This window comes from Octopus sinensis, linkage group LG9 (assembly GCF_006345805.1).
Source record: "Octopus sinensis linkage group LG9, ASM634580v1, whole genome shotgun sequence".
Taxonomy (NCBI): Eukaryota; Metazoa; Mollusca; class Cephalopoda; order Octopoda; family Octopodidae; genus Octopus; species Octopus sinensis.
In genome coordinates, this window is record NC_043005.1 from 28,979,971 (window position 1) to 29,004,744 (window position 24,774).

A 24,774-nucleotide genomic window follows, 5' to 3' on the forward strand; every position below is an offset into this window, starting at 1 on the left:
TGTTTCTTTCACTGAATATGCAATATTGAGTTCCTGCCTACTCCTTTTCGTATATCTTCTCACGCCCACAACATTCTGCCGGCATATCTTGAGTATTCTACCTTCACATACCGGCTTGGTGCAACAGTAATAAGTATTTTAATATACCTCAGCTAAAATTTTATTAATTAAAATATTAAAATCTACATTTTTTGCCAACAAAAAATCCATCTATTCCAGTAGTATGAAATTCTGAAGTCTTGGATCTGATCATTTTTCTCAAGCATTTTGGGAAGTTAAGACCTTTAGAAAATGGGGATAGTTGGTTTATGTGAAATCTATGGAATAAACTGGATGAAGAAATTTCATAACCCAGCTCAGTCTGTAGTTATTCCTATTGTGGCTGGGATTATTATAAGGAATTGGTCCTTTTTGATTGACCACATTGCTAGATTTAAACATGGTAGTTTTTGGTGCATTTTGTTAATTTCCTAGCAATACTTACCTGCTTTGGTGTTTTCACTAAGTTTCATGAAATAGTAGATGGTTCCATTTAACCACCAAACAATGGCCATAACCTTTTTATCTAAAGTGTTTTGGTGCTTCACTTAATGCCAGTTATAGTATAGAATCTGTGCAAAACTAGCATAAGGAAGCTTTGTGGGTTGTGCAGCTATTATTTTTCAATCTTTTAGACTTTCCAGTGTGGTGCAAGTCTCAAATTACTATTGAATGGTCAATGTTTTGGCTCTTCTGCAACCTCCTGAGTTGTTGAGGTGTATGAGTCTGCTTCAATAATAGATTTTGCACCAACTGAATAACTTTGTACAACTGACTCTCAATTGATTGTCAGTTTAAGCCGCTGATCTTGACTTTCACACATCAAAGTTTAGAATAACAAACACCTTTATAGATAAACACTTTTTCAGTATTTCAATTTGTTTCCTTATAATTTTCAGCAAGGGCTCATAGGTGTAGGAGTGGTTGTGGTAAGTAGCTTGCTTACCAACCACATGGTTCCAGGTTCAGTCCCACTGCGTGGCACTTTGGGCAAGTGTCCTCTACAACAGCCTTGGGCTGACAAAATCCTTGTGAGTGGATTTGGTTGACGGAAACTGAAAAAAGCTTGTTGTATACATGTGTATATGTTTGCATGTCTGTGTTTGTCCCCCCAATATCACTTGACAACCACTGCTGGTGTGTTTGCGTTCCCATAACTTAGTGGTTTGGCCAAAGAGACCGATATGATAAGTACTAGGCTTACAAAGAATGTCCTAGGGTCGATTTGCTCAACTAAAGGCGATGCGCCAGCATGGTCACAGTCAAATGAGTAAAACCAAAGGATAAAAGAATATACAGAATATCATTTAAGGTGTAAAAGTAATTTTGCTTATTATAAACTTTTAATAGAACATGAAACGGAATAAAAATTATAAATGCATGCTGGCAGTTTTATAGGCTTATTCCTGATACTATCTAACTTGTGTGTTTTTATCACTAGAAATTCTGCAAGGAAAGTATATTTAACAAGAACTTTGTCTAATTTTTGTGTAGGTCCAGAAAACTCAGTGGTAGTTAATGCTTGGTATGTCACATCAGAATTTCATCCAGAAAATTCAACTTCATTTTCACATACCTGTATCATCTGGAGTGAAATTCAGATATTTTCTCTCAGTATTTTCAGTATCCTAGAGAAAACATTCAGATTAATCACAAAAAGAAAATTTGTGATCAAAGCTTAAGAGTTCCACAGGAGCACTCTAATATCTGCTTGGTTAATGTATCAAATTGATGGTCCATTTAATATTTTGTTTTTACATACAATTCATCATTGGTCTGCTTTCCATGCTGGCATTGGTTGGATAGTTTGACTGAGAACTGGCAAACCAAGAGGTTGCATCAGGCTCCAATCTGATCTGGCAAGGTTTCTACAGTTGGATGCCCTTCCTAATGCCAACCACTCCAAAAGTGTAGTGGGTGCTTTTTATGTACCACTGGCACAGGAGCCAGTCAGGTGGTACTGGCATTGACCACACTTGAATGGTGCTTTTTATGTGCCAGTCAAGTATCACTGGCATTGCCTACACTCAAATGGTGCTTTTTATGTGCCAGTCAGGTGGCACTGGCATTGGCCATGATCATGATTTTACTTGATTCAACAGGACTTCACAAGCATGCCATATCACCCAACAATTGAAGGGTACTTTTAAATGGGCCAGTTATGTGACACTGGCATCAGCTATGGCTACGATCTCACTTGGCTTGCTGGGTCTTCTTGAGCATGGCATATCTTCAAAGAACTCAGTCGCTTGTCATTGCTTCAGTGAGACCCAATTATGGCAGTATTGATCTGTCAAAATAGTTGTGGTTTTGTCAAATAGCAGTTGTCTACAATTGCTTTTGTTATGAGGTTTAGTACAAATTCCTTACATTAGGAAGAAAATGGTATTCACACACATTTTCGATACATTTTTCATCATTTTCTCAATTACTGAATAATTCAATGTTCAACACTCTTGCTAAGTATTTTGTTATAAATTAGGATTACCTCAAGCCTTGTGAGTGTAAATGGGGAGGCGTTTTGGATGGGTCGTATATATTCTTGATGGTGGGGGTTAGTGTTTTAACATTCATGTGGTTCTTGGCTACCCTAATCTACTGTGTTGCAAACATTCGGACCAGACATTGTTTCTTGTTCCTTTTTTTTTTTTTTTTTTACCTTTGGAGTCCCAGCAAAAATGTCATCGGTATAACCCCCTACTTTTTAGACTAAGCCATTAAAAAAAATTCACTTGTGTATTATCATTTTATGTCTGCTTTCTGTGCTGGCATGGGTTGGATAGATCATCACGGTTTAACTCTGTTCTCATTTGGTGCCACTACTCTTCTAAGATAAGTTAAAGAATTGTTTCACTCCTTCATTCTTGGCTTGGTATTTGTTAAGTCAATGCATTTACTCTTGCCATATACTTCGGTATATTGAGTGCATTTTGTTTTGCTACTAGCACTGGTTAGGTTGCCATGTCGTCTGCAAGACTAAATGACCATCTCAACTCAGTGATCATTTACCAGCTATTTTGTAGAGTATTGCACAGTGCCATTTTATCATGGCAACAATCTTAGTGACATTGTCATGTAAAGCTAGAGTTGTCATTGCCCAATGATGTGTTCAAGTACTAAAGGTAAAGTCAGAGAAGGTAAATACAAGAGTGACAGGAGAATCTAGAAAAGTGGGTGAAGATTGTAAAAGTATGTGTGGTGATCAGTGAGTGATGGATCTCAATAGCAAATGGCATGGGGAGAGTGAGTAATGACTGATAGTACAGAAAAGTTGATGGAATGGTGAATTGGGTTCTTTTATTAGTTACTGAACAGCAAATGGAAGTGAGGGTGAGTGGAGATAAAGAGATAAATGGGTAACAAAGACATGCAGGCTTGACAAGGACAGTTTAAGCAAGACTCAAATATGTGCGCACCCACTTTCCTTGGTCTCCCTTTTCAATGGATTCTATTCACTTTGTCTGTTTGGCACTTATACATAGAGCTGCCATCTTCCATATGCATTACACACCAGTATCATTGCAGTCTTTCCTTTTGCACGTATTTTGATTCCTCTTTCATTCAGTTTTTCTCTAACCTCATTTGTACTCTGTGGTTCATGTGCCAGACATTGCACATCCAGTTGAATATGCTCACTTCATTTATTTCTAGTTTTTGCTGGTCCTCTGCATTCAGGGACCACATCTCCTAACTATGCAGTATTGTATCTGTACACAAGAGACAGTCTGCTTTTCACATTGAATGAGAATCCTTTTTTGTACCAACAGAAGTAGTAGCTTCCTGAATGTTTTCCAACCCATCTTTACTCTGGTTAATGTATGTTTTGAACACCCACTTCAACAGCTAAATTGATTACCCATATTACTGAAGCTATCAATTATTTCTAGGTATTTTCTTTGTACCCTTAGTGTTTATTGTTCCTGTGCATGTCATATTTGAAGCCCATATTCTCCAGTAGCTCCTGTTCTATTATATTCTTTTATGCAGCCATAATTTGTACTAGGTGTACAATATTGAATTCTTACCTATTATTCTTTTACCTTAAGCAAGGCCATTTTTCTGACAATAGTGTCCTGTCTCTTGATTTGAGGTTCAATTTCTGTCTGGAATGCTCTAAACCCCAAATTCATTTGTAAGAACTGTCACATTAGCAAATAAAGGGACTGAGACCGAAGTCCTTGTAGTCTTCTGCTTGCATACTATAATCAATACTGATTACATCTTTGTGCATGGTTCATGTGGTCTTCAGTCATTGAAGAAGCTAGGGACAGAGAGAAAATTTGTGAAGGGCTTCCTCCACATCAACAAATGCTAGGTACCATGGTTTACTCCTGGTTAAACACTTCTGCAGTTGGCTCACTTGGGTGGCATAAAGATGAAATGTCTCATCTAAGCTAATTCTCTTCCTGATCAAGTGAGCTATGGCTGTTTCAGTAACTTTCAAAACCCAGTCTATTAGTTTAATACTTATGAAATTTTTGATCTCTTTTGACCTTGTAGCAGTTAATATTTCCATGTTAATCATACAGTGTTACACCTTCCTGTATTGATTGTGCAAGTGACTACCCTGAACCCGACTCTGCCAGTTTTTAAGCATTTCAGCAATAATTGCTGATGGACCAGTAGCTTAATTTTCTCTCTCTCATTTTCCTTAGTACACCATAACATGTCTCTTCCTTTCTAACAACTTGCTGCACCTCTCTGCTCCCTTTCCAATCTTTCCAACTCACTCTCTTAGCTTTGCTTTTGATGTTAGACACAAGAAGGAATTCCATTTGAAATATAATTGGCAGATTGGAGAAAATCTGATGTCAGCTTACGAATGAAAACCAGGATAAAATTCAGTAATGTCATCAAGAATTTTATTGGTGCTTTTAAAGTAATTTTATTTCTCAATTCCCTTCTATATTGAGATAGTCTGGCCTCATTTTTGGTTGCAAAACTTGGTCTTGAGACTAGGTGGAACATTTCATACAGGAACTCATCATCATCTACTACTAAACCATTGAGTTGAAAAGCTGCAGGTATGAGAGCCTGTATATCTCTCCTAGACACCTCATCTCTTAGTAATTATTAACTGCAGGTTATAAAACTAGTAGCCAAGTCTCATATGTAATACTAACTAAATTTAGTAAACAATTGCACTAGGAGCCTTGTGTCAGTCATGGACAAATGATAGCCTGTGTGACTTTCTGAAAGGCATGCCAATGTAAAATTACCTTGAATTTTTTTTTAGTAGTGTGGCTTGCATGATAAACTGTACCTCTTGTAGCCTGCTTTTTGCAAAAGGTTGCTCATGCCTGCTTTATGTACTCACTCAATTTATTAGAATTGACAGTTAAATATTTCTCAAATTACATCTTAATATCTCGGAGGTATTAACCTCAGATGAGGTTAGATGTTCTGGGTGATGGTCATAGCTGAAAAGGTGCAAAAGAATTCCTTTTACACTTAGGGAAACAATCCAAACTAATCAACAGCTGTTTTAATGTGGTTATTGCAGTTTTGAAGCATCTCTGCTACTTCTAATTTCACTTTTTGGTTTTTCTTACTTTTGGCACGTAATGTTGATAAAAACTGGCAGTAGTGTACTGAACAGTCTGCTTTTGATAAATTTTAATTGATGTAATTGTGATGATTTAATTTTATTTTCATCTTCAATAATTCTTTGTAGATTAATTGCTAGGAGTTCTAACCAGCTGGTGGTGATCATTGTTTTCCACAGACCAGTAAGCAGTTGTATTGCTTACATAATTGATAGGATTCATTAACTTACAATCTGATACTGGGTCCTTCATATGATCTGGAACAATGGTAGAAGTACTAAAGATGTGATCATTAGAAGCACTATCACCACAAGATATTGAGAAATGCTCATTGACAAGCTGATTCTGTTGCAATTATTTTGGTAAAGGGTCTTTCGAATTTATGGGACCAATGTTAAAAAAGATAAGGGTTTAAGTTGTAGCTACAGCATGCCCTAGAGAATAATCTACATTAAAACAACTAGTATTATTTTGCTGCGGGTTTAATAAAGTTTATCTTGGTGTAATCACAAATGTTTCAAGTTAATTTTTAAAAGTCTTATTCTACTTTTTCTATATCAATTTTCGAATCCTGTTAGAAACTATGGTCCTGTTTAAAAGTTATAAAAATATAACTTGTACGAATGGGACGACACGAGGTACTTGGATGTAATGATTGTTGTACATGGTGAATGAGGTTTGGGCCTATTGTCATGTCATCTTCATTTTCCCAGGCAAGCTGAATACAAGTTAGTTGATTACACATTTGTGTTTTCACATAAATGTACAAGATATTGATTCCTGGTTATTGGTTTCCAGTCTCAAAGCTGTATTTCTGTTCCACTTGGTGTCTGTAACTTAGAAGCTGCACAAATAATAATCAGAAAAATCATTCTGGTATATACCACCTTCATCTCCATTAGTGTAATGAAGGTGATGTTACCATGTTGATGTACATACTTCATCACTTATCCTGGCCAAGATTTCTTAAGAAAAAAGTCAAAGAAAATACTAAATAGGCTTTGCTTCTAAGTTCAACAGTTTTATAGGGTCTACAGCACTAATGTAAACATTGATGCAATGATCAACTGCATAACTCCGCTCTTGCTTAGAATCGATAGATTGTTGATGCATGCTGAGAATTCTGAAATATTCAATTATTTTCTCCAAGTCCATGCTCTTATAAAATCATTAATAACGAAATCAATGAATAAGGATATCGGCAAATTCTAACTGCTTGAGGAATTAACCACCGCGATTCTCAGAAAGAGAAAGAAAAAATTTCAAAGAAGTTCACTTAAATGTACAAGGTACAAACAGCAAATCTTCTAACAAGCAGTTCCTTGTGTTATAAGACTAAATTTTCTTATACAGAAGAATGCTAAGTTCCGGTTTTTGACTCCAAACAACAATGCTATTTGAATTGTGTTTATGTGCAGTTCTGGACCTGGTGACAGTTGCATTGATTCACACTACAGGCTTAAAGAGAATTGATTCACACTACAGAGTTAAAGAGAATTGAAGTGAATTAACAACAGTTGTTGTGAGTTAAAATTCAGTTGTGAACCAACTAGAAACTTAAAGCTTATGTTTTTTGTTTTCTATAAATTGATATTGAGTTAACAATACTTTTAGAACTGCCATTGTTTGACTACTTCAGTAGTTATCTAACCAAAGGCTATTTGTGGAACCCTTATCATTCACATGGAGATATCTACCATCTATATGAAATATGGTCATGAAAGTGTCATCGTTGCCCATTATTCTTGGCATTATTATATCTACTGGACATTTTAAACTTTTGTTACTATATTTCGACCATATCCTTCAATTGAATTTTAACATGAATTTAAATAGGTTTTGTAAAACAACTATTTGAATTTTGTACAAAAATCCCTGTTTACAATGAACGAGATGGAATAAGTTGCAATTATGGTCTGTAATCAAGTTGCTTACATATATCGTGTTTAACTTACACATGCAGTGTTGCTAAAATCTGTAGAATTATTCTATAATATAGTATTAAAATGTAATACTTCTAAGTGAGAGGTAAAGATAGCACAAAACTTTGAAATTTGTTAGTGTTTGAAGCAATTTATGTATATAATCCTTATTGGCCTCAAGAGACTGGATTCTACACCCAAACCGTTTTTCTTTGGTTTGGTGGGCAAAGCAGCATCTACTGTAACTGTAGAGATACATTCCTTATGAGAACAATTTACTCTCATAAGCAGAACTTGTTAGTATTTTTAAATAAGTCAAGAACAATGTAAATCTGATATTTAGAAGAAAATAATTTCTATTAAGATACTAAAAAATTCCTCTATTTTTTTTTTATGGTAAGATGTAAAGAAATGCACTCTGCAGAAATATTTCAATAGAATGTCCACTTGGATCTTTCTTCTGAGGTTAGAATTCTCAGTACAATCTTTTCTGTTTTATGTAGTTGGACTGGAATTAGTAAGGGGTAACTCTCTGACTTTTCACTTTCCCACCAAAGTTTTTATGTGTATCCTGCCATTAATTCCATTGCTAAAACTTGCAGTTAGTTACATGACTTTTGAGCTCCTTTGTGGATTTACTTCAAAGTACCAAGTATTAGCTTATTGGATTAAAATGATTTCCACCACCAATATATCTGTTATGTTTACAATTAGTATCCTTTCTCTATTCATATGATGGGGGAAGAGAAAATTCCAAATTATATATGTCCCATGTTTGGAATCACTTGTATGTTTCAGCAACTTCTAATTCCTGTGTCAGTTTGACTAGTGTTGCTTTCAAAATACAAAAATTGGTCTTAATTATTTGTATGGAATGGCTAAAATTTTGAAACCCTGTTGACCTACAACACTTTCTTTCCTCTACAAACTGAGAACCAACAACAGTAACTTTTATCCAATTTAAGATCTTATTCCATTTTGTGGGTTTTCCTTGTTTATATTGTTGAAAACCTCCTGAGATTACAATTTAATTTGCATGTAACAGGTCCGGAAGTAGTCTTATAAATGTCATTATTTACTTTACCTGTATTCATGGTTTCCTGGGAAAGTATTGTTGCAGTTTCACACACCTCAAAAGTGTTCATGAATAAATTGGTTTCATTAAGAAAAAAAGTAATTCTTTCACTATCGTATTTAGAACACAAGGTCACAAATTTTGTTTTAGATAATAAATTAGATACAATTTTTATCTTAAAATCTATTGTACCTACAAATAAATTCAGTGAAATGTAATTTTTTTTTTTTAACATTAACATATGAGATATATTTAGCAGAGATAAATGATATGCAAAGCTGATATGTAGATGACAAAAATAGCAAATGGCATTGAGACATGAAGGATCCATTTATTTATATTCTGTGTAGTGACCTGTCTTTGTAGCTAGAGGAAACCCATGAATTGGAATCTACTAAAGTAAATTATCAATGAGTTTTAAGTCCCCAGGAAAAATTTTTTTTGGAAGATAGTTTAAAACTGGCCATTCTTTTCTCTTTGATGATCACTGTTAAAATTGTCCTCAGTATTGCAAATTGAAAGCTTGATTCAAATATCTCTATTTTGTTGAGTCATTTTTATAAAGGATGGAACATAAAAATATATAGAAAAAAGGGTGGAAAAGCAATTCAAGTGGCAACAAAAGTTGGATGTACAACAAATGTTTTACCCAGTGAAATAAAGAGTAACATATGTCTATTGATTTAAATATAAATAGGGAGGTAGTTTGCTAAAAAGGGTCAAGGAGTCTCTTGAAGTTGAAGCTAATATAGTTCACAAATATTAATTATTGCTGCAGGACTACTTTTTGGTCAAAAACCATTTATCATAGTCCATTACTTTGAGAGATCAGCTAGAACTAGTGAACAATACACATAGACATCATTGTTTAATGTCCGTTTTCCATGCTGGCATGGGTTGGACAGTTCGACTGGGGCCTGGAAAGCCAGGAGGCTTGCACCAGTCTGATCTGACAATGTTTCTACAGCTGGATTCCCTTCCTAATGCCAACCACTCCGAGAGTGTAGTGGGTGCTTTTTACATGCCACAGGCATGGGCCAGAGGGGACTGGCATCAACCATGATTGGATGGTGCTTTTTATGTGCCACTGGCACAGGGACCGTAACTACAGTTTCCATTTCATTTTGATGTTGATGTACTTGACTCAGTAGGTCTCCTCAAACATGGTATGTTGTCCTATGATCCAAAGGTCACTGTTTATGAAATTCTTTTCATTTTGCACCGGTAAACTTGATGCTTTAGTACAATATTCTTGGCCAAAGACATCATACTGCCATGTGTATGGCTTCAACATTTTGAATTTTAACCAAAATATTGAGTTGATGCAATTAGCACAAAGTAAATGCTGTTACAAAAATATTGCAATAATTCGAAGGTGACTTTAAAGCATTTACCATGACCCTATAGTGTTGATATACGTGCTAAAATTAGCAGTCTGTAGAAACATCAGCTGTATTGACCCAACTGGAATATATAGGTAACAATCTGAGAGAGTAACACTTATATATTTGTGATTCAGATTTTATGATTGTGCTATCATCATCATCATCACTTAGCGTCTGCTTTCCATGCTGGCATGGGTTAGATGGTTTGACTGAAACTGGTAAGCTGGAGAGCTGTACCAAGTTCCAATCTGATTTGGCATGGTTTCTATGGCTGGATGCCCTTCCTAATGCCAGCCACTACAAGAGTAAAGTTGGTGCCTTTTAGATGTTACTGGCACTGGCCACAACTATGATTTCACTTGCCTTGATGAGTCTTCTCAAGCACAGCAAATTACCAAAGGTCTTAATCACCTGTCATCACCTCTGTGAGACCCAACTTTCCAAGATCATGCTTCACCACCTTGTCCCATGTCTTCCTGGGTCAACCTCTTCCACAGGTTCCATCCACAGATGGGAACTTCTTTACATAGCTGTCCTTATCCATTTGCATTAAAAAAAAACATACCAGCACAGTCTTCTCTCTTGCACACCACATTGGATTCCTCTTATGCTCAATTTCTCTCTGAAGACACACTTGGTCTTACATGCACAGACATTGCGCATCCAGCAAATCATACTAGCTTCATTTCTTTCAAGTCTTTGCATGTTCTCTGCAGTCACAGCCTATGTTTAACTGCTGTGTAACATGGCTGTTCACACACAGGCATCATACAATCTGCCTGCAACTCTGAATGAGAGGCCCTTTGTTATCAACAAAGGTAGAAGCTCACAGAACTTTGCCCAGCCTATTCTTATTCTAGCAGCTATGCTCTTGAGGCATCCACCTCCACTGCTGATTTGATCACCCAGATAACAGAACCTATCTACTACTTCTAAGTATCCTTCTGGCATTTGATGAAGCCTATTTTCTGTACAATTCTAGTGTTTATTGTATCTATACATCTGCCATACACAAAAACTTTATCCTGTTCCCTTTCCTCTGATATTGCTGCACCTCTTGTGCGTCCATGCTCTGCACTGGGTACATCATATGAAGTTTCTACTTATGCTTTTACATATGAAGCATGACCATCTTTCTGAAGGGGCTTTGGTCTTTGCTAAATTAACTCTAAGGCCCTTTGATTCCAGACCTTGTTCTGGTAGTGATTTGGATATAAGAAAAGGTTATCAGCATAGAGGATCTCCCAAGGGCAGCCTGTCTTAAATTCCTGTTATTGCCTGAAGGACTATGATGAACAGAAGGGGACTGAAGACCGATCCTTGGTGAACTACTACTAGTACACTGAATTTACTGCTGTACATGTTACCAACCCTCTCCTTATGGTATTCCTGTACATGACTTGTATAGCTCTTACCAGCCACTCCTCTACCCTTAGTTTCTGCATTGACCACCAGCTGAAAGAGCAGGGGACACTGTCAAAGGGATATAACATCAGCAGTGCTTCTCCCTGGCACAAAAACCAAACCTAATTAGGTGAACCTTTTCTGTAACTTTCATCACCTGATCCAACCTTTCTTTATAAAATTTCATGACCGAGTAGTGGTTAAGGAATTCACTTCTAAACCATGTATCTGGTTAGGATTTGGTCCCATCAAATGAACATAACTAATATTCTCTGCTATAACCACAGGCTGATGAAAACAGGAATGAGTTGCTGGAAACTGAAGAAGCTCTATGTGAGTGAATGTATGTGAGAGAATGAGTTAATATTTCTCCTCATCTTCATGTGTGTTTGTTTGTGAACAAGACATTACTATTTGCTTGTTGTTCACTTTGAACTTACGCCTGGATATCTTCACTTGTTGCATGATCTTTAGTATCATTTGTTCCCAGTCTTTTGTGTAACTATATTTGTGCTGTTCCATGATCTATAGATTAGATGAATATAACATTGCTTGGAAACTGGCGGTGAGAGTTGAGATCAGGATCTGGCTGTAGAAAACTTGTCTGGTGCATGCAAGCATGAAAAATGTTGGAAGTGACAATGAAGATAGGAATTCTTAAATGTTTCCAAGACGACTAAATATATAAACTTTTTTTTTATTTTTAAATGGCACATGGCTAGACAACCACGCAAGCTTTTTTTTCTCTCTCTCAGGTGATTTAAATTACTGAGAGAAAATAGTCTTTCCATGGAAATGATTGGTAATGACAAGACTGCATTAGTTGGAATTTCTTAAATAAAATTCAATGCAGTGTTAGCTGTCAAGGTAATGTGGAAAAGAAAGCTTCAAAAATTTGTTAGAAATTGGATATTGCTTTTAGCATTCAGATTATTCTGTCAAATATATTCATTCACATTGTTTTGAATTAATCAAGGATTCCCTTGTGGCTTAGAGATTTTCATGTTGCAATTATTTTTAGAATGACAATGTCAAGGAGGTGTGAGGAGCCTGGTTTGAACAGGAAGCAGGTAGAATATTTTGACTGGATATGGCTGGTTTAAATGCTAGGGGATTAAACCACACCATATGGTTGATTTATTAGATATTTGGATGATGTATATATGTTTTAAAATTTTTTCTTAGCTGTATACATTTTTTCACTATTTGTCAAAATTGTATTAAATGGCTATCATCACAGCAATTTTACTTAATTAAAACAAACGATAAAACACTTCATCCTTTAAGCTTTTCCTTCAGATATTTCAAACCAAGATAATGTTTTAAATTCTAATTACTATAAAAGTTAGTTTATACATAAATCTATGGCGGCTTTTGTCTCCAACCTAATAAGAAAAATTAACTTGAATTGTAAAATTATTAAAATTTTATGTAAAATATCGCTTTGTCAAGAAAAAGACAAAAAAGCAGAATGGTATAATATGTATTTTCAATTGAACTAGAGGGCGTATAATGAAACGGTTTATGCATTAAAGTAAAATATATTGAGTACCAAAATTTACCAGGGTTTCAAAAATAAAAATAAAATTCACACTAATTATGCAAAATTTCCCCCCAATTCCCTTACAAATTTAAAGTTAGTTAAAAATTTATATCGATGGCAACTTTTTTATTAATCTAAGCCTTAAATATTTTCAAGCTAGTGGACTTCATACTAATTTCAAAATGGTGCATTCTGTGATTTAAAGAAAGAACTGGGAAAATCTGAAACAGTTGCAATGTTTAATTGGTTTGACCAGCATCAGAATTTTCCATCTCATTTGATGTCTGTTTTCCATGGGAAAGCAATAAAATAGTTCATGGGTTACAATTTTTTTTTGGAGATATTTTGAAATTGGCTGTCAGCATTAAATGATTTGTTTTAGGGGTGTGACATTTTGAGGTTTAATGGCTTACTCGGCAATTTAACAGATTTGTCAAAATGTGTTGTACAATAGACACTGCCTCATGTTTAAACTGTTGGCCTTCATTTTTCTCTCTAGGATGGTATCCAGCCAATGTGGGAAGATGAGCAGAACCAACGAGGTGGTAGATGGGTTATTAATCTTAACAGGCAACAGAGACCTTCAGAATTGGATCATTTATGGCAGGAAACGGTAAAATTTTTCACTTTCAATTTTCTTTCCTAAATTGTTGATTTTTATATTTTTAATTGATTCACTAAATTGGTTTTGTAGTTGTATAACGAGGAGGGGGGTATGAAAAATTTTTTTTTCCTCAAATATTTTGTATTTATTTCATTTATAAAGTTACTGTGTCTGATTGGTGAGGCTTTTGATGAAATGAGCTACATTGTATGTGGGGCTGTTGTTAGTGTCCGTGCCAAAGGTAACAAATTGGGGCTGTGGACAAGAGATGCAGGCAATGGTGATGCAAATATTAAAATTGGGTGAGTAGCATGAATATTTCTTATTAACATAATCATTCTGAATATCAGTTCTGTTGAGATACTTTGTAAACGTTTGGAATGTTTGTTTTTCTGCATATTTTGATAACCTCAAATGTTACCATTTCTAAACTAAAATAACATAAGCTACTTTAAATAATTCTAAATCCTCACATTAGTCAATGTTAGTCCAACAGTTCTAACTACCAATTGCTGCTTGCCACCATTTGTCATTGTGGTAGATCTGTTACTGACCTTCTTTTAAAAATTTTTTCTTAACAGACAGAAATTGAAAGAGAGACTTCATATACCACAAAAAATTTCTATAGGATACCAGGTAATTAGATATTTGTTTTTAAATGAGTTTAACTAAAAAAATACTCCAAGTTATATTTTGCCCTTGTAGATTTTAAATGTCTATGTATTCTAGTTAATTTGCCTTAATATTTGATTATTAATTACAGAAAATTATTAGGTTTCACTTATTTCTTTGTTCTTACCTGATTTGTAGGTGCATGAAGACACATCGAAAAAATCTGGATCTACAGCTCGTGACCGTTACACTTTATAGAAAACCATTGGTGTGTCACAAGTTCTGGTGGCCAGGATTGGGACACACAGCCCTACACACACACATACACACATTCACGCCAGTCTTGCAACACTGGTGTTGCTTGGTGTGAAATGAATTCTTTGACACAAGAAAATGAAGGGAGTTTTCTTCCCTTTACCTGATCCCACTCCCAATTCAAAAATACAAAACAAAAAACACTTTTTTTTAAGGAAAAGTTATTGGCTTTAAACTATGAAAGGTTTGATGAATGAAAGTTGATGTCAGATCTGATTTTGCAGTGTAAGAAGAAAGCTACTTGATTCAGCATACATACACTTCAACCTACAAGAAATACTGTTAAACATTCGCCATTGTTGGCCTGAAAAGGATTTAATGCCTGCTTTCTTTGATAATAAATGGAAGCAAAAAAACTATTTTGTTGACTCTTATTCCATTTTTGATACTGCATGCTCCTTTCTATAAAACAAATGTAATTTGATCCATGCATAGCTTTCCTTTAGCAATTATCTGGAGAGATGATATAACGAAGGCTGCTGGTGTCTTGTATTTTTTGCTTTTTTTTTTTTTTTTTGGTTGTAATTTTTTCAGTTTGAAAAAAAAAATGTAATTGCTCACAATTGACTTAACCCATAATAAATAACAGAATATAATGGGGGGGGGGACATTTACTGTGTTCAGCTTTGATAAGTCTGATTAATATGGACTCAATTGAAATGGCTTGTTGATCACTTGCCAAATAGTTTACACAAGAACAATATAACAATGTCCTCAGATCTGAGTAAATAATTACAATAACGTTTTTTTTCCTTTTTTGTTTTTGTGTGTGTTGGTCAGAGGCGATTCCTTTTCTCTCTATATTTTGAAATGGTCTGTTTGTAAAAGTATGAGGATCAGCACTGTTTACATGTGGTGAGGTGTCATTGTGGTCTCTTTCAAAGCATCATGGTCATAGAAAAGATACTTATGTACATGCTGAAGTCATTCATGTAATTATCTGGATTGTGATGTTACCATGCCATATTTATCTAGTTGTTGGGACAATACATGAATAAAATACTTTATCTTTAACATTTTTTCTCTTCTCTTTTCAAATATACAAGTATTGTATGGTTTGCTTGTAATTTCAAAATGAGCTGTTCTAAAAAAACTGATTGGCTGTGTTATCCATTGCACTGTTAAACCTATCACCATCATCATCATCATCATTTAGCGTCCGTTTTCCATGCTAGCATGGGTTGGACGGTTCTACTGGGGTCTGTGAAGCCAGAAGGCTTCATCAGGCCCAGTCAAATCTGGCAGTGTTTCTACGGCTGGATGCCCTTCCTAACGCCAACCACTCCGTGAGTGTAGTGGGTGCTTTTTACGTGCCACCCGCACTGGTGCCAGACAGAGCTGGCAAACGGCCACGAACGGATGGTGCTTTTTATGTGCCACCGGCACGAGGGCGAGGCTGGCAACGGACACGAGGCGGGGCGGTGCTGGCAACGGTCGCGAAACGGAAAGTTCTCTTACATGCCACCGGCACTGGTAAACAAAATACACAAAATGTATTTCAATTAATTTTCAAAATAAAAAAATTTAGGGTTTGGTAAAATAACTTTTTCTGTATCACACTAAATTGGAACTAAGCTTAACAAAATGTCCTTGCATAAAATGAAAGATTTTAGATGTCAATGTCTTGACTCTTTAGCATTGTTCTGTCAAACAATGCTTATCTTGTAACTTTGAGATTTTTATGGCATTATAGTTTATTTTTAGAATGACACTGTAGGCTATGGCTGACCAGTGTTACACTGGTTACTATTGAAAGAGTTTAATTAGTCAATAGCAAGATTTTAATGAAATATATTAGTGTATTGTATTTTAATTTTCAAAGTTAATCAAATTTGCTAGATTTTCAATATAAGCTCATTATTAATCTAGTTGTTCAGGACCTAACTAATGGTTTTTAAATTATTACAAGTGAAAAAGAGTTTTATCATTGACCCAAGGATTATTGTCTCATGTGGATTGCTATCAAAAGGATCTTAAGACTTAAAGAATGTTTTATAAAGTTTTCAATATCTTCCAGTAAATATCTGACAATGGCAGAGTTGCTAAGTCTAATTCTATTATAAAGCTAGAACTTGGCTATTATATGGTTATGAGCAGCTCTGAGGTGACTCAGGTTTTCGGGTAAAAGATGATCAGCTTTGGGTGTAAAATTTATATACTGAAACCAGTTGAGTTGCACAGAAAAATCGTAAAACTAGACTGATCACTATAAGACTATCTTACTTCCTTGTAACCACTGTTGCTGCTGCTAATGACTATCCAGTACAATCTACCACAATAGGCCAACCTCACTGCTTGTGTTTACCAGGACACTTTTTATAAAGCTGTTTCCTTGGCAACAAGCACTATGGAGACAGTTCTAACCTTCAACTGCCTTCATTATGTGTGTGTGTGTGTGTGTGTGTATATATATATATATATACACGCAGATTAGGTAGTGCAGCTGGGCATGACTGATTAAGTTTGCTTTACAATTTGGATCGATTTATTGTGTTACGGAAATTTCGGGTTCATATGTTTTTATAATAGTTCAAGGTTCAGTCCCATGGTATGTCTCTGGGCAAGGCAAAAAGCCTTGAGTGGATTTGGTAGATGGAAACTGAAAGATGACTATCATGTGCTTGACATTGTGTGATGGTTGTTGAGTATTCACTTTTCTGTGAGAATGTCCACTCATGGGGAATTATTACTTTGCTTGGAGATAGAAAGGGCATCCAGCTGTGAACATAAAAGTGCAGTTGAAAAGAATTTTTTTTAAAAACAAATCATTAATTATAAACCTTTATTCTTATTTACAGTTTCCAAATGAAACCCTCAGAAATATTTCTGTAAAGGTTCCCCAAGTGTCTTCTCCATTTCACACAGCACTTGTTGGCATTTCTTTTCTATTGTTTCACACTCATCTACAACAAAAACAAAAATATTTTAGTTTTTGTCCTTAAGTAAAATCCATAAGAAGAATTTCATGAGTTTAGTCAATAAAATTAAAAAAAAAAAAAAAATTACCTTCCATTAGTTCTGCCAAGAATGGCACAGTCTCAGGCAGCAGATTTAGATAACTTTCTCCAAGCTTTTTATGTAATTCATTGATCATTGTTAAGCTTGCTAGACGGACCTACAACAAAGAAGTAGTCGTAAGAGATAGCACAGTATTTACATTGTCCTCATCTTGTTTGTTGTTAACATGATTCGGCTGATATCTTCCAGCTGAAACATGTTAACAAAGATGAGGATAAATATCCATCAAATGTAAATAATTCCTCATCTCTTAAATATAGAAATATAGTAAGAGAGAGCAATCTTTATAAATTTAACCCAACGAAAAAATATGGGCGAAATTTAGTCAATGCAAAAAAAAAAAAAAAAAAAAAGCCTAATCACAGCCCTGTAGGTGAGCTTCATAAATTCTAATAATTTGGTGTTAGAAAATGGGAAAGACAGCATAGCACACAAGACAGAAAATGAGCAATAAAAGAATGAAGGGAGATACAGTGTTTAATGAATTTTAAGAAGCATGGAATTATTGAAGGACAGAATGTCTTGTCAGCTAACAATTAATGTGGGTATTTCCACGCTTCAACTTTGTAAAAATGTTTTTGAAAGTGATGGGCACAGCAAGAATAATCTCTCTCAATATAAATTCTATTGTAACAAACAATTTTCACTGATTAGCAACTAAAGCCTTCATTTAATAAAAAAAAGTTTTTTCTTTAGTAAACTGTAAGCATACTGCTGCACTGATTTACAGGACAGGGGAGTTGTAATGTTAAATACCTTCACAAAGGTATTAATTTTGCAATGATATAAAGTTAAGGTACAGGCAATGGGAAGATGTGAATCCTCTTAACATGGTGGCTGATGTTAGAAAACAGATGGAGAAAATACCTGGTATAAATACTCCCCCTCCTACTACCATTTCTAGATTGAGTAGGGGGGAGGGGCTTGTCTTGCAAGTTAGTTGATGATCTCATTAGTGCCAGTAACACAAAAGTACCCATTACAAAGCTGAATTAGAGCTCAACATGACTCAGATCCTGTCAAAACTGTCCAACCCATGACAGCATGGTAAATGATGAAGAGGTATATACAGCAAGAGAAAAGTAGGTTAAGTAGAAATGAGAGGAAGCTTCTTACATTTACTGAAGAGTGTTTAGTCTTGAGTAAAACTTGGTAATTGAGAGATTTCCATAATGTGTCATCATGGGTAGCCACAGCCAGCTGGCTTAAACAGGGTATTAAGTGGTCATTCACACGTTTGTTGTATCTCTTGTCATACATGTTACTGAACTGAAAAATAGAAAACATTGTTTACACTTGAATGCAAACCAAATTTGACTTGTGCATGGACGTGTCTACAATTTCACTTCAACAATTGCTCAGCTACAAGCAATGGATGTCATTGACCCCCCCTAGCTTTACACCTTTTGAAGACATGTGAAATAAGTGATCCCTTGCTTGAAAAATACATGGGCTAGTGACAAGAGCATCTCTGGCTGTCAAGCAAAAGCTTAATGAACTATCAAATAGCCAGGGTTAAATGCATTTTTGTCTCGACTCAGAAAGTGTTCATTCAGCTTGAAAGACTTGTTTGACATTCTGATTGAAGTTTTTTTTTTTTTTTATACAAATATTTCTGAGATAACATATTGCAGGTAGTGCCAAGCCCTATAATTCACTCCATAATTGCCCATGGGCATATGGCATAATGGTTAAGAGTGCGGGCTACTAACCCCAAGAGTCCAAGTTCAATTCCAGGCAGTGACCTGAATAATAATAATATCGAAAAATACCTTAGGAATGAGAAGCCAGGTTTGAAATTTCCCCAAAACACTTGATGAAGGCTGGAGGGTATATCAGCCAAAACGTGTTAACAACAAAGATGAGGACAAATATCTATCAAATATAAATAATGTAGTCACTGATGGATGTCAATATTTAATAACTTTCCCTTTAACCCTTTCATTACCAACCCAGCTGAAACTGCCTCTGTAGTACAAATGTCTTGTTTTCATAAGTTTTGAATTAAAATCTTCCACCAAACCTTAGTCACAATTTATGTTCTTAACAACAACTTAATGTTAACTAAGTTATTTTACTAAATTCTTGTTAACTTTTAAATAATGGAAAGAAACACAGAGCATCTTAACAGAAATATGGTAACGAAAGGGTTAACTTGAATAAATATGAAAATTTGATACAATATAAAGGACATAATGGAAATTAATATTTACAAGTCAAATTTTGCAACACCACCACATCACATGAAAAAACTAGCAGTTATGAGGTCTCCTTTGAATGACCTTCACATTCCCTGGATTTTATCTAGTGGGGATACCTGAAAGAGAGGGTTTATGTCAACAAACCGGAGACCCTGGTGCAACTGAAAGAGAACATCAATAGAAAACTCAGAGAAGTGGGGTCTGAAACTCTTGAGAGTGTGATGGTGCAAGATTTGGAAAGAGCATGGCCATGTGAAGCAATGTCATTTTTCATGTTATGTAGGGGTGTTGCAAAATTTGACTTGTGCATATTAATTTCCAGTATGTCCTTTATATTGTATCAAAATTTCATGCATTTATTTGTAAAATTCAGAAAGTTATTAAAAGTTTAAACCCATCAGTGACTTTTAGGAAACACTGATATTGTAATCTAAGAATGTTTCAAGTGTTTGTATAATATTTTAATTGTTGCCTTTAGCATGCATCAGTAAATGTTTTCTTTACAAAGAAAATATTTACTCCTGTTCAGAATGGCTGAGGAGACCATTTCAGATTGAAACACTTTGCCTGAATCATTCACTGGCATTCTGAATGAAACCCTGTGCCGGAGAAGTTTTCCTGAGACAAAATAGCAGCCAGTGTCATTCCACATTTATAAAGACCAATGGTTCTCAACTAGGTCCTTAAGATTTTGTTGTTAAAATTTGTGCAATAAATTGTTTATACTCCTACAATACACAACATATTTTGACAATTCCCAATAATTCTATAATTCTAAAACTCTAAGATTTTTTAAATATGGAATGGTTACAAGGGCCCATCTGAGTAAAATAACAATCAAAGGGGGCCTAGGCCAAAAACGGTTGAGAACCACTAGTCTAGACAATATGTCATACACACCAGTGTCTCAATTTAATACAGTTTCATGTGTTTATATTAATTTATACAATAGGGCAGCAAGCTGACAATCATTAGGATGCTGGGCGAAATGCTTAGCGGTATTTTGTCTGTCTTTACGTTCTGAGTTCAAATTCCACCAAGGGCGATTTTGCCTTTAATCCTTTCAAGGTTGATTAAATAAGTACCAGTTATGTATTGGGGTCGATGCAGTTGACTTAATCCCCTCTATGTTTAGCCCTCTGTGGGCAATAAAGAAATATATATTAATTTATCCAATAGGTATTTTAAAAGCCTTCTCCATTACATTTGAAAAACCCTAAGATGAAACAGATAAGAAAACCAAAAAAGAACATCTCCAGTTTCAGTAACTATATATGTAGTATGTAATAGACTAAATAGTGTGTTGTATGTTTATTATATATTGTATATCTAGTTTAATTGATAGAATATATCTAGTTGTTAACTGTAGTTGATTAATAGTGAAAATCTTACCTGGTCAACAAGAGGAGTCATCAATAGGTCAAAACTTTCTTTATTTACAAAACCATCAGTATCATAGAGGAAGCATTTGTGTGCACAGTCTATGACATAGATGAGCAAGGTGGACATGTATTTCTTCCATTGTAGGTCTAAAGAGAAACGGTAAAGAGATGGGAAACATTTCTGTCAAAATGGTTAAAACATCAACAGTTGTCTTATTAACGTCAGATTTTTTGTTCGTTAGAGTTTTGCTTTTCTTTAGTTCAGGGGAGGGAGTTGTGAGAGTAATTGGTTTTAACTAATTGATCTACTTTCAATTGTCGAATAAAAATGTTATGTGTCAGCCAAATAGACTGAGGCAAACCGACTTAAGTGGTTTGTCAAGAATTATATACTAGTAAAGTTTGAACTGAAGACCATGTAGTCAGTCCTACAGTACCTTGACCACATAACCGCTATGTGGTCAGTAGAAAAGTCCTTTAAACTCTTTCTCGACCATATTTCTGCTAAAATGCACTGCTTTTGTTTTGATTAAATTTGAAAATAATGAAGAATTTAATAAAATAATTTTGTCATTATTAAGCCAATGTTTGGAACATAAATTAACATGTTATCTTAAGGGAAAGTTCTAATCTCAGTAATTCTTAGGCTGGTTGCTATCAGCAGGGTTAAAATATGACAGAATGATTGACGGTTCAACCCAGTCATTAAATAAAAAGGTTTGCACCTTTGGTTTTGGAGGATTGCATGAAGGGTGAATTTTTTTTTTTAAAGTGTACAAAAGTGGTTGCTTGATCTGCTACAAATAATAACCAAACCACCTTCAAATTAGTAGTTAGGATGGTTATGTGTAGGGGTGTCAGTAAAATAACGGTCTGCATATACTACCAATATCAACAAAGTACTTGACTCCATTTCTTGGAGCCTTCCCATTCTTTGTTATAACCTCCTTATTAGTAATAACGGTCTCTGACACAAAATATTAAATACATTGAAGAAATGATATAAAATGCAAAACTCCACAAGGGTGTCACCATGTAATTGTTTATGGAAATATAGACTGGATGTCCTACTTATCACTAACCAGATACACATCACATACAGACACATCCCAAGCACCCTGGAGAACTACAACAACTCTAGCTCTCTCACACAATCCAGACATATCCCAAGCACTCTGGAGAACAACTACAACACCATCACTAACAACATCCAGACTCATCTCCAATACTTGAGAGAACTACATCATCTCCTTTACATAGTCTAGACATACCCTCAGCATGCTTGAATACTATAAAACCACCCTTGTAACTCTAAACTCTCTCTTACACAGACCAAACACATCCCCTAACATCTTAAAAAATTACTACGTCATCCTAATAAATCTACCTTTCTCACTTCAGGCCAAACTAAAATATAAACATATTCACACAGAAATATCATCTTGGTTGCTCTCAAAATCTAGATTTATACAAAAATAGACTGGACAGTGGGAACAAGTAACATGACCACTAGACTGGAAATAACAACCATCACTGCATGTCGGATGGTACAGTGTAGCCCCTAACTAAGTGGAGTATGGTTTATTGTTACCTCCATGGAAAACATTTAGCTTTTTGATTGTTAATGCAGATATGTTCTATTAGGGCTGATTTGGAATTTATAAAACAACAAAACAAAAAGAAACTGCTCCAGTTGGCCTGAATGACAAAGCTAGTACCAACTACTTCTTCAGAATTGCATGGTGAACCGAGGTAAGCGTTAGCACTCAGCTGTAAAAACCACTGCTCACAGTAATAAACTGGCATGGAAATATAGTAAAATGGTTAGAAAGAACAGAAATGAAGAAACATAAAACCAACCTGGATTTTTGTCTTTGTTATATTGGTCCAATACTTCAGCCATATGTTTGACGATGTGGCCAGCAAAAATGAGGAAGAGACTTCGAAGACTGACAGCAAGGCTAAAGAAAGTGGGACAGTGGAGGAATATATTGTATTTTGTTGAAGCTTATATATATATATGAGAGTATTGTAGTTCGCTTGAAGCATTGTGTATTGTTTGTAAAGAATAAAATGTTTTGAATGACACTATAATACAAACAATATAGCAGTGACTCGATCAATTCCTAGGGATATCTGAAGAAGGAATTTTTATTCCAAAATATCATATCAGACTATGGATGATTAAATTATAACAGTTCTTATAGTCCATTGTTGTGTCATTCAAAATATTTTATTCTTTACAATATATATATATATATATATATATATATAGTTTTTGTGATATTTTTGCTGCTTTTTAATAAAGCATATTACTACTTCTGGTATATATATATATATATATATATATATATATAAAAGCTTTAACAAAATCCAATAGCAACATAGTCAGAAAATTAAAATAAAATACAATAAAATATGGATTTTCACCTATCCTGATGATAAGTATTCCAGACATGTGTACCCTTAATGTTATCTTTAAACAAAAACTGGTGTGACACAGTGTAACAAAGCCGAGTCATTGAATTACAGCTTCAGTCCATCTGACAGATTCTTAAAAGTTTTTTTTACCACCGGTGCCCTTACCATCATTGTTTTAATGATCAGTTTCCATGCTTGCAAGAGTTGGATACAATTCTTTGAGGCAGATTTTCTGCAGTCAGATGCCCTGTTAATTGCCAACCCTTAGTTGTTTCAAAGTAATACTCCCTCCCTTACTTGGATTGACCTGAAGCTCTGGTAAATGGGACATACTCAATATGCCATGAAGTAGGATTGAACCCGAAGCCTCATCATTGCAAAGCAAGCAGTTTGATTGTGCTGTATCTAAAATGGTAACACATATAATGGTGGGATGTGATGGCATATTTTAGACCTCATAATCTTTTTGAGGACTAAGAATGTTAGCTTTATATAATAAAAGAGTTGTTTGTCTTGTCTTTGGTTAAAATAAAAAAAGGCCTAGATATATTATTGTATTCATATTTAATCAGGGATTGAATCTTTTGTGAAATATAAGCCAAGTCCTGTGTACTCACCTCTCAGCCAATCGATAGAACACCAACACACGTAATTTATTGGTTTTGTCGGACACACACCAGTTAAAAAACTAGAAAATATAATTTACATATAAATAATTTATGGTTTATAACATTGTATTAACCATAATAATAATAATAATAATAAAAAAACTAATGTCATCCCAGTAGTTGTAGGGGTACTGGGAGCACTAACAACCAGGTTTGAGAAATATGTTAGAGAAATTGGGATTGACGTGAGGGTAGAATATGCTCAGAAAAGAGCAAAGGTTTTGAGATTGGTACTTGGGTGTTAAGTGTTGTGAAAAGACACCCTGTGACACCAGGTTACTGTTTGCTCTTAAAGAATTAACTGGAGCAAGGAAAATTGAGAGCTCGGAGAAGTTAAATGAAAACAAGCACTCAGTGAGCGCAAACCTACGCCAAGGCAACACCAACGTCCTCTCAACGATTAGCCAGAGATGATTTTCAAAATGAATCCGACTGCTCTCAAAAATTAAGTGAAAAGAAAAAAACGAAAAATAATCTAGAATCCCAAAATCTAACCAGTTTGTGCCAGTCATGAGATCAAACATTCCTGAAAGTTTCATCCGGACCCATCCAGTGGTTCTTGAGATATCTTGACCACAGACAAACAAACAAACATGACTGAAAACAATACCTCAAACCTTTGCTAAGGCAGAGGTAATA

The 24,774-nt window shown here is 35.0% G+C and overlaps 2 protein-coding genes across 3 annotated transcripts in view; one reads left to right on the top strand and one right to left on the bottom strand.

The window, feature by feature from the left end:
• The window catches only part of LOC115215818 (eukaryotic translation initiation factor 4E), a 28,157-nt gene extending 13,133 nt beyond the window's left edge, over positions 1-15,024 (top strand). Inside the window, exons 4-7 of the mRNA XM_029785133.2 lie at positions 13,414-13,527; positions 13,681-13,820; positions 14,100-14,154; positions 14,329-15,024. Of these exons, the coding sequence (XP_029640993.1) occupies positions 13,414-13,527; positions 13,681-13,820; positions 14,100-14,154; positions 14,329-14,388 (369 nt within the window). The 3' untranslated portion in view covers positions 14,389-15,024. The remainder of the gene's footprint in view (positions 1-13,413; positions 13,528-13,680; positions 13,821-14,099; positions 14,155-14,328) is intronic.
• A 2,188-nt stretch (positions 15,025-17,212) lies between these two features.
• The window catches only part of LOC115215741 (HEAT repeat-containing protein 1), a 69,469-nt gene continuing 61,907 nt past the window's right edge, over positions 17,213-24,774 (bottom strand). For both annotated transcript variants that reach the window (XM_029785035.2, XM_036505856.1), the window contains 6 exons: positions 24,085-24,155; positions 22,907-23,007; positions 21,057-21,193; positions 18,580-18,732; positions 17,452-17,560; positions 17,213-17,348 (listed from right to left, as the gene is read on the bottom strand). In XM_029785035.2, coding sequence (XP_029640895.1) covers positions 17,260-17,348; positions 17,452-17,560; positions 18,580-18,732; positions 21,057-21,193; positions 22,907-23,007; positions 24,085-24,155 — 660 coding nt within the window. In that variant the 3' untranslated portion in view covers positions 17,213-17,259. The remainder of the gene's footprint in view (positions 17,349-17,451; positions 17,561-18,579; positions 18,733-21,056; positions 21,194-22,906; positions 23,008-24,084; positions 24,156-24,774) is intronic.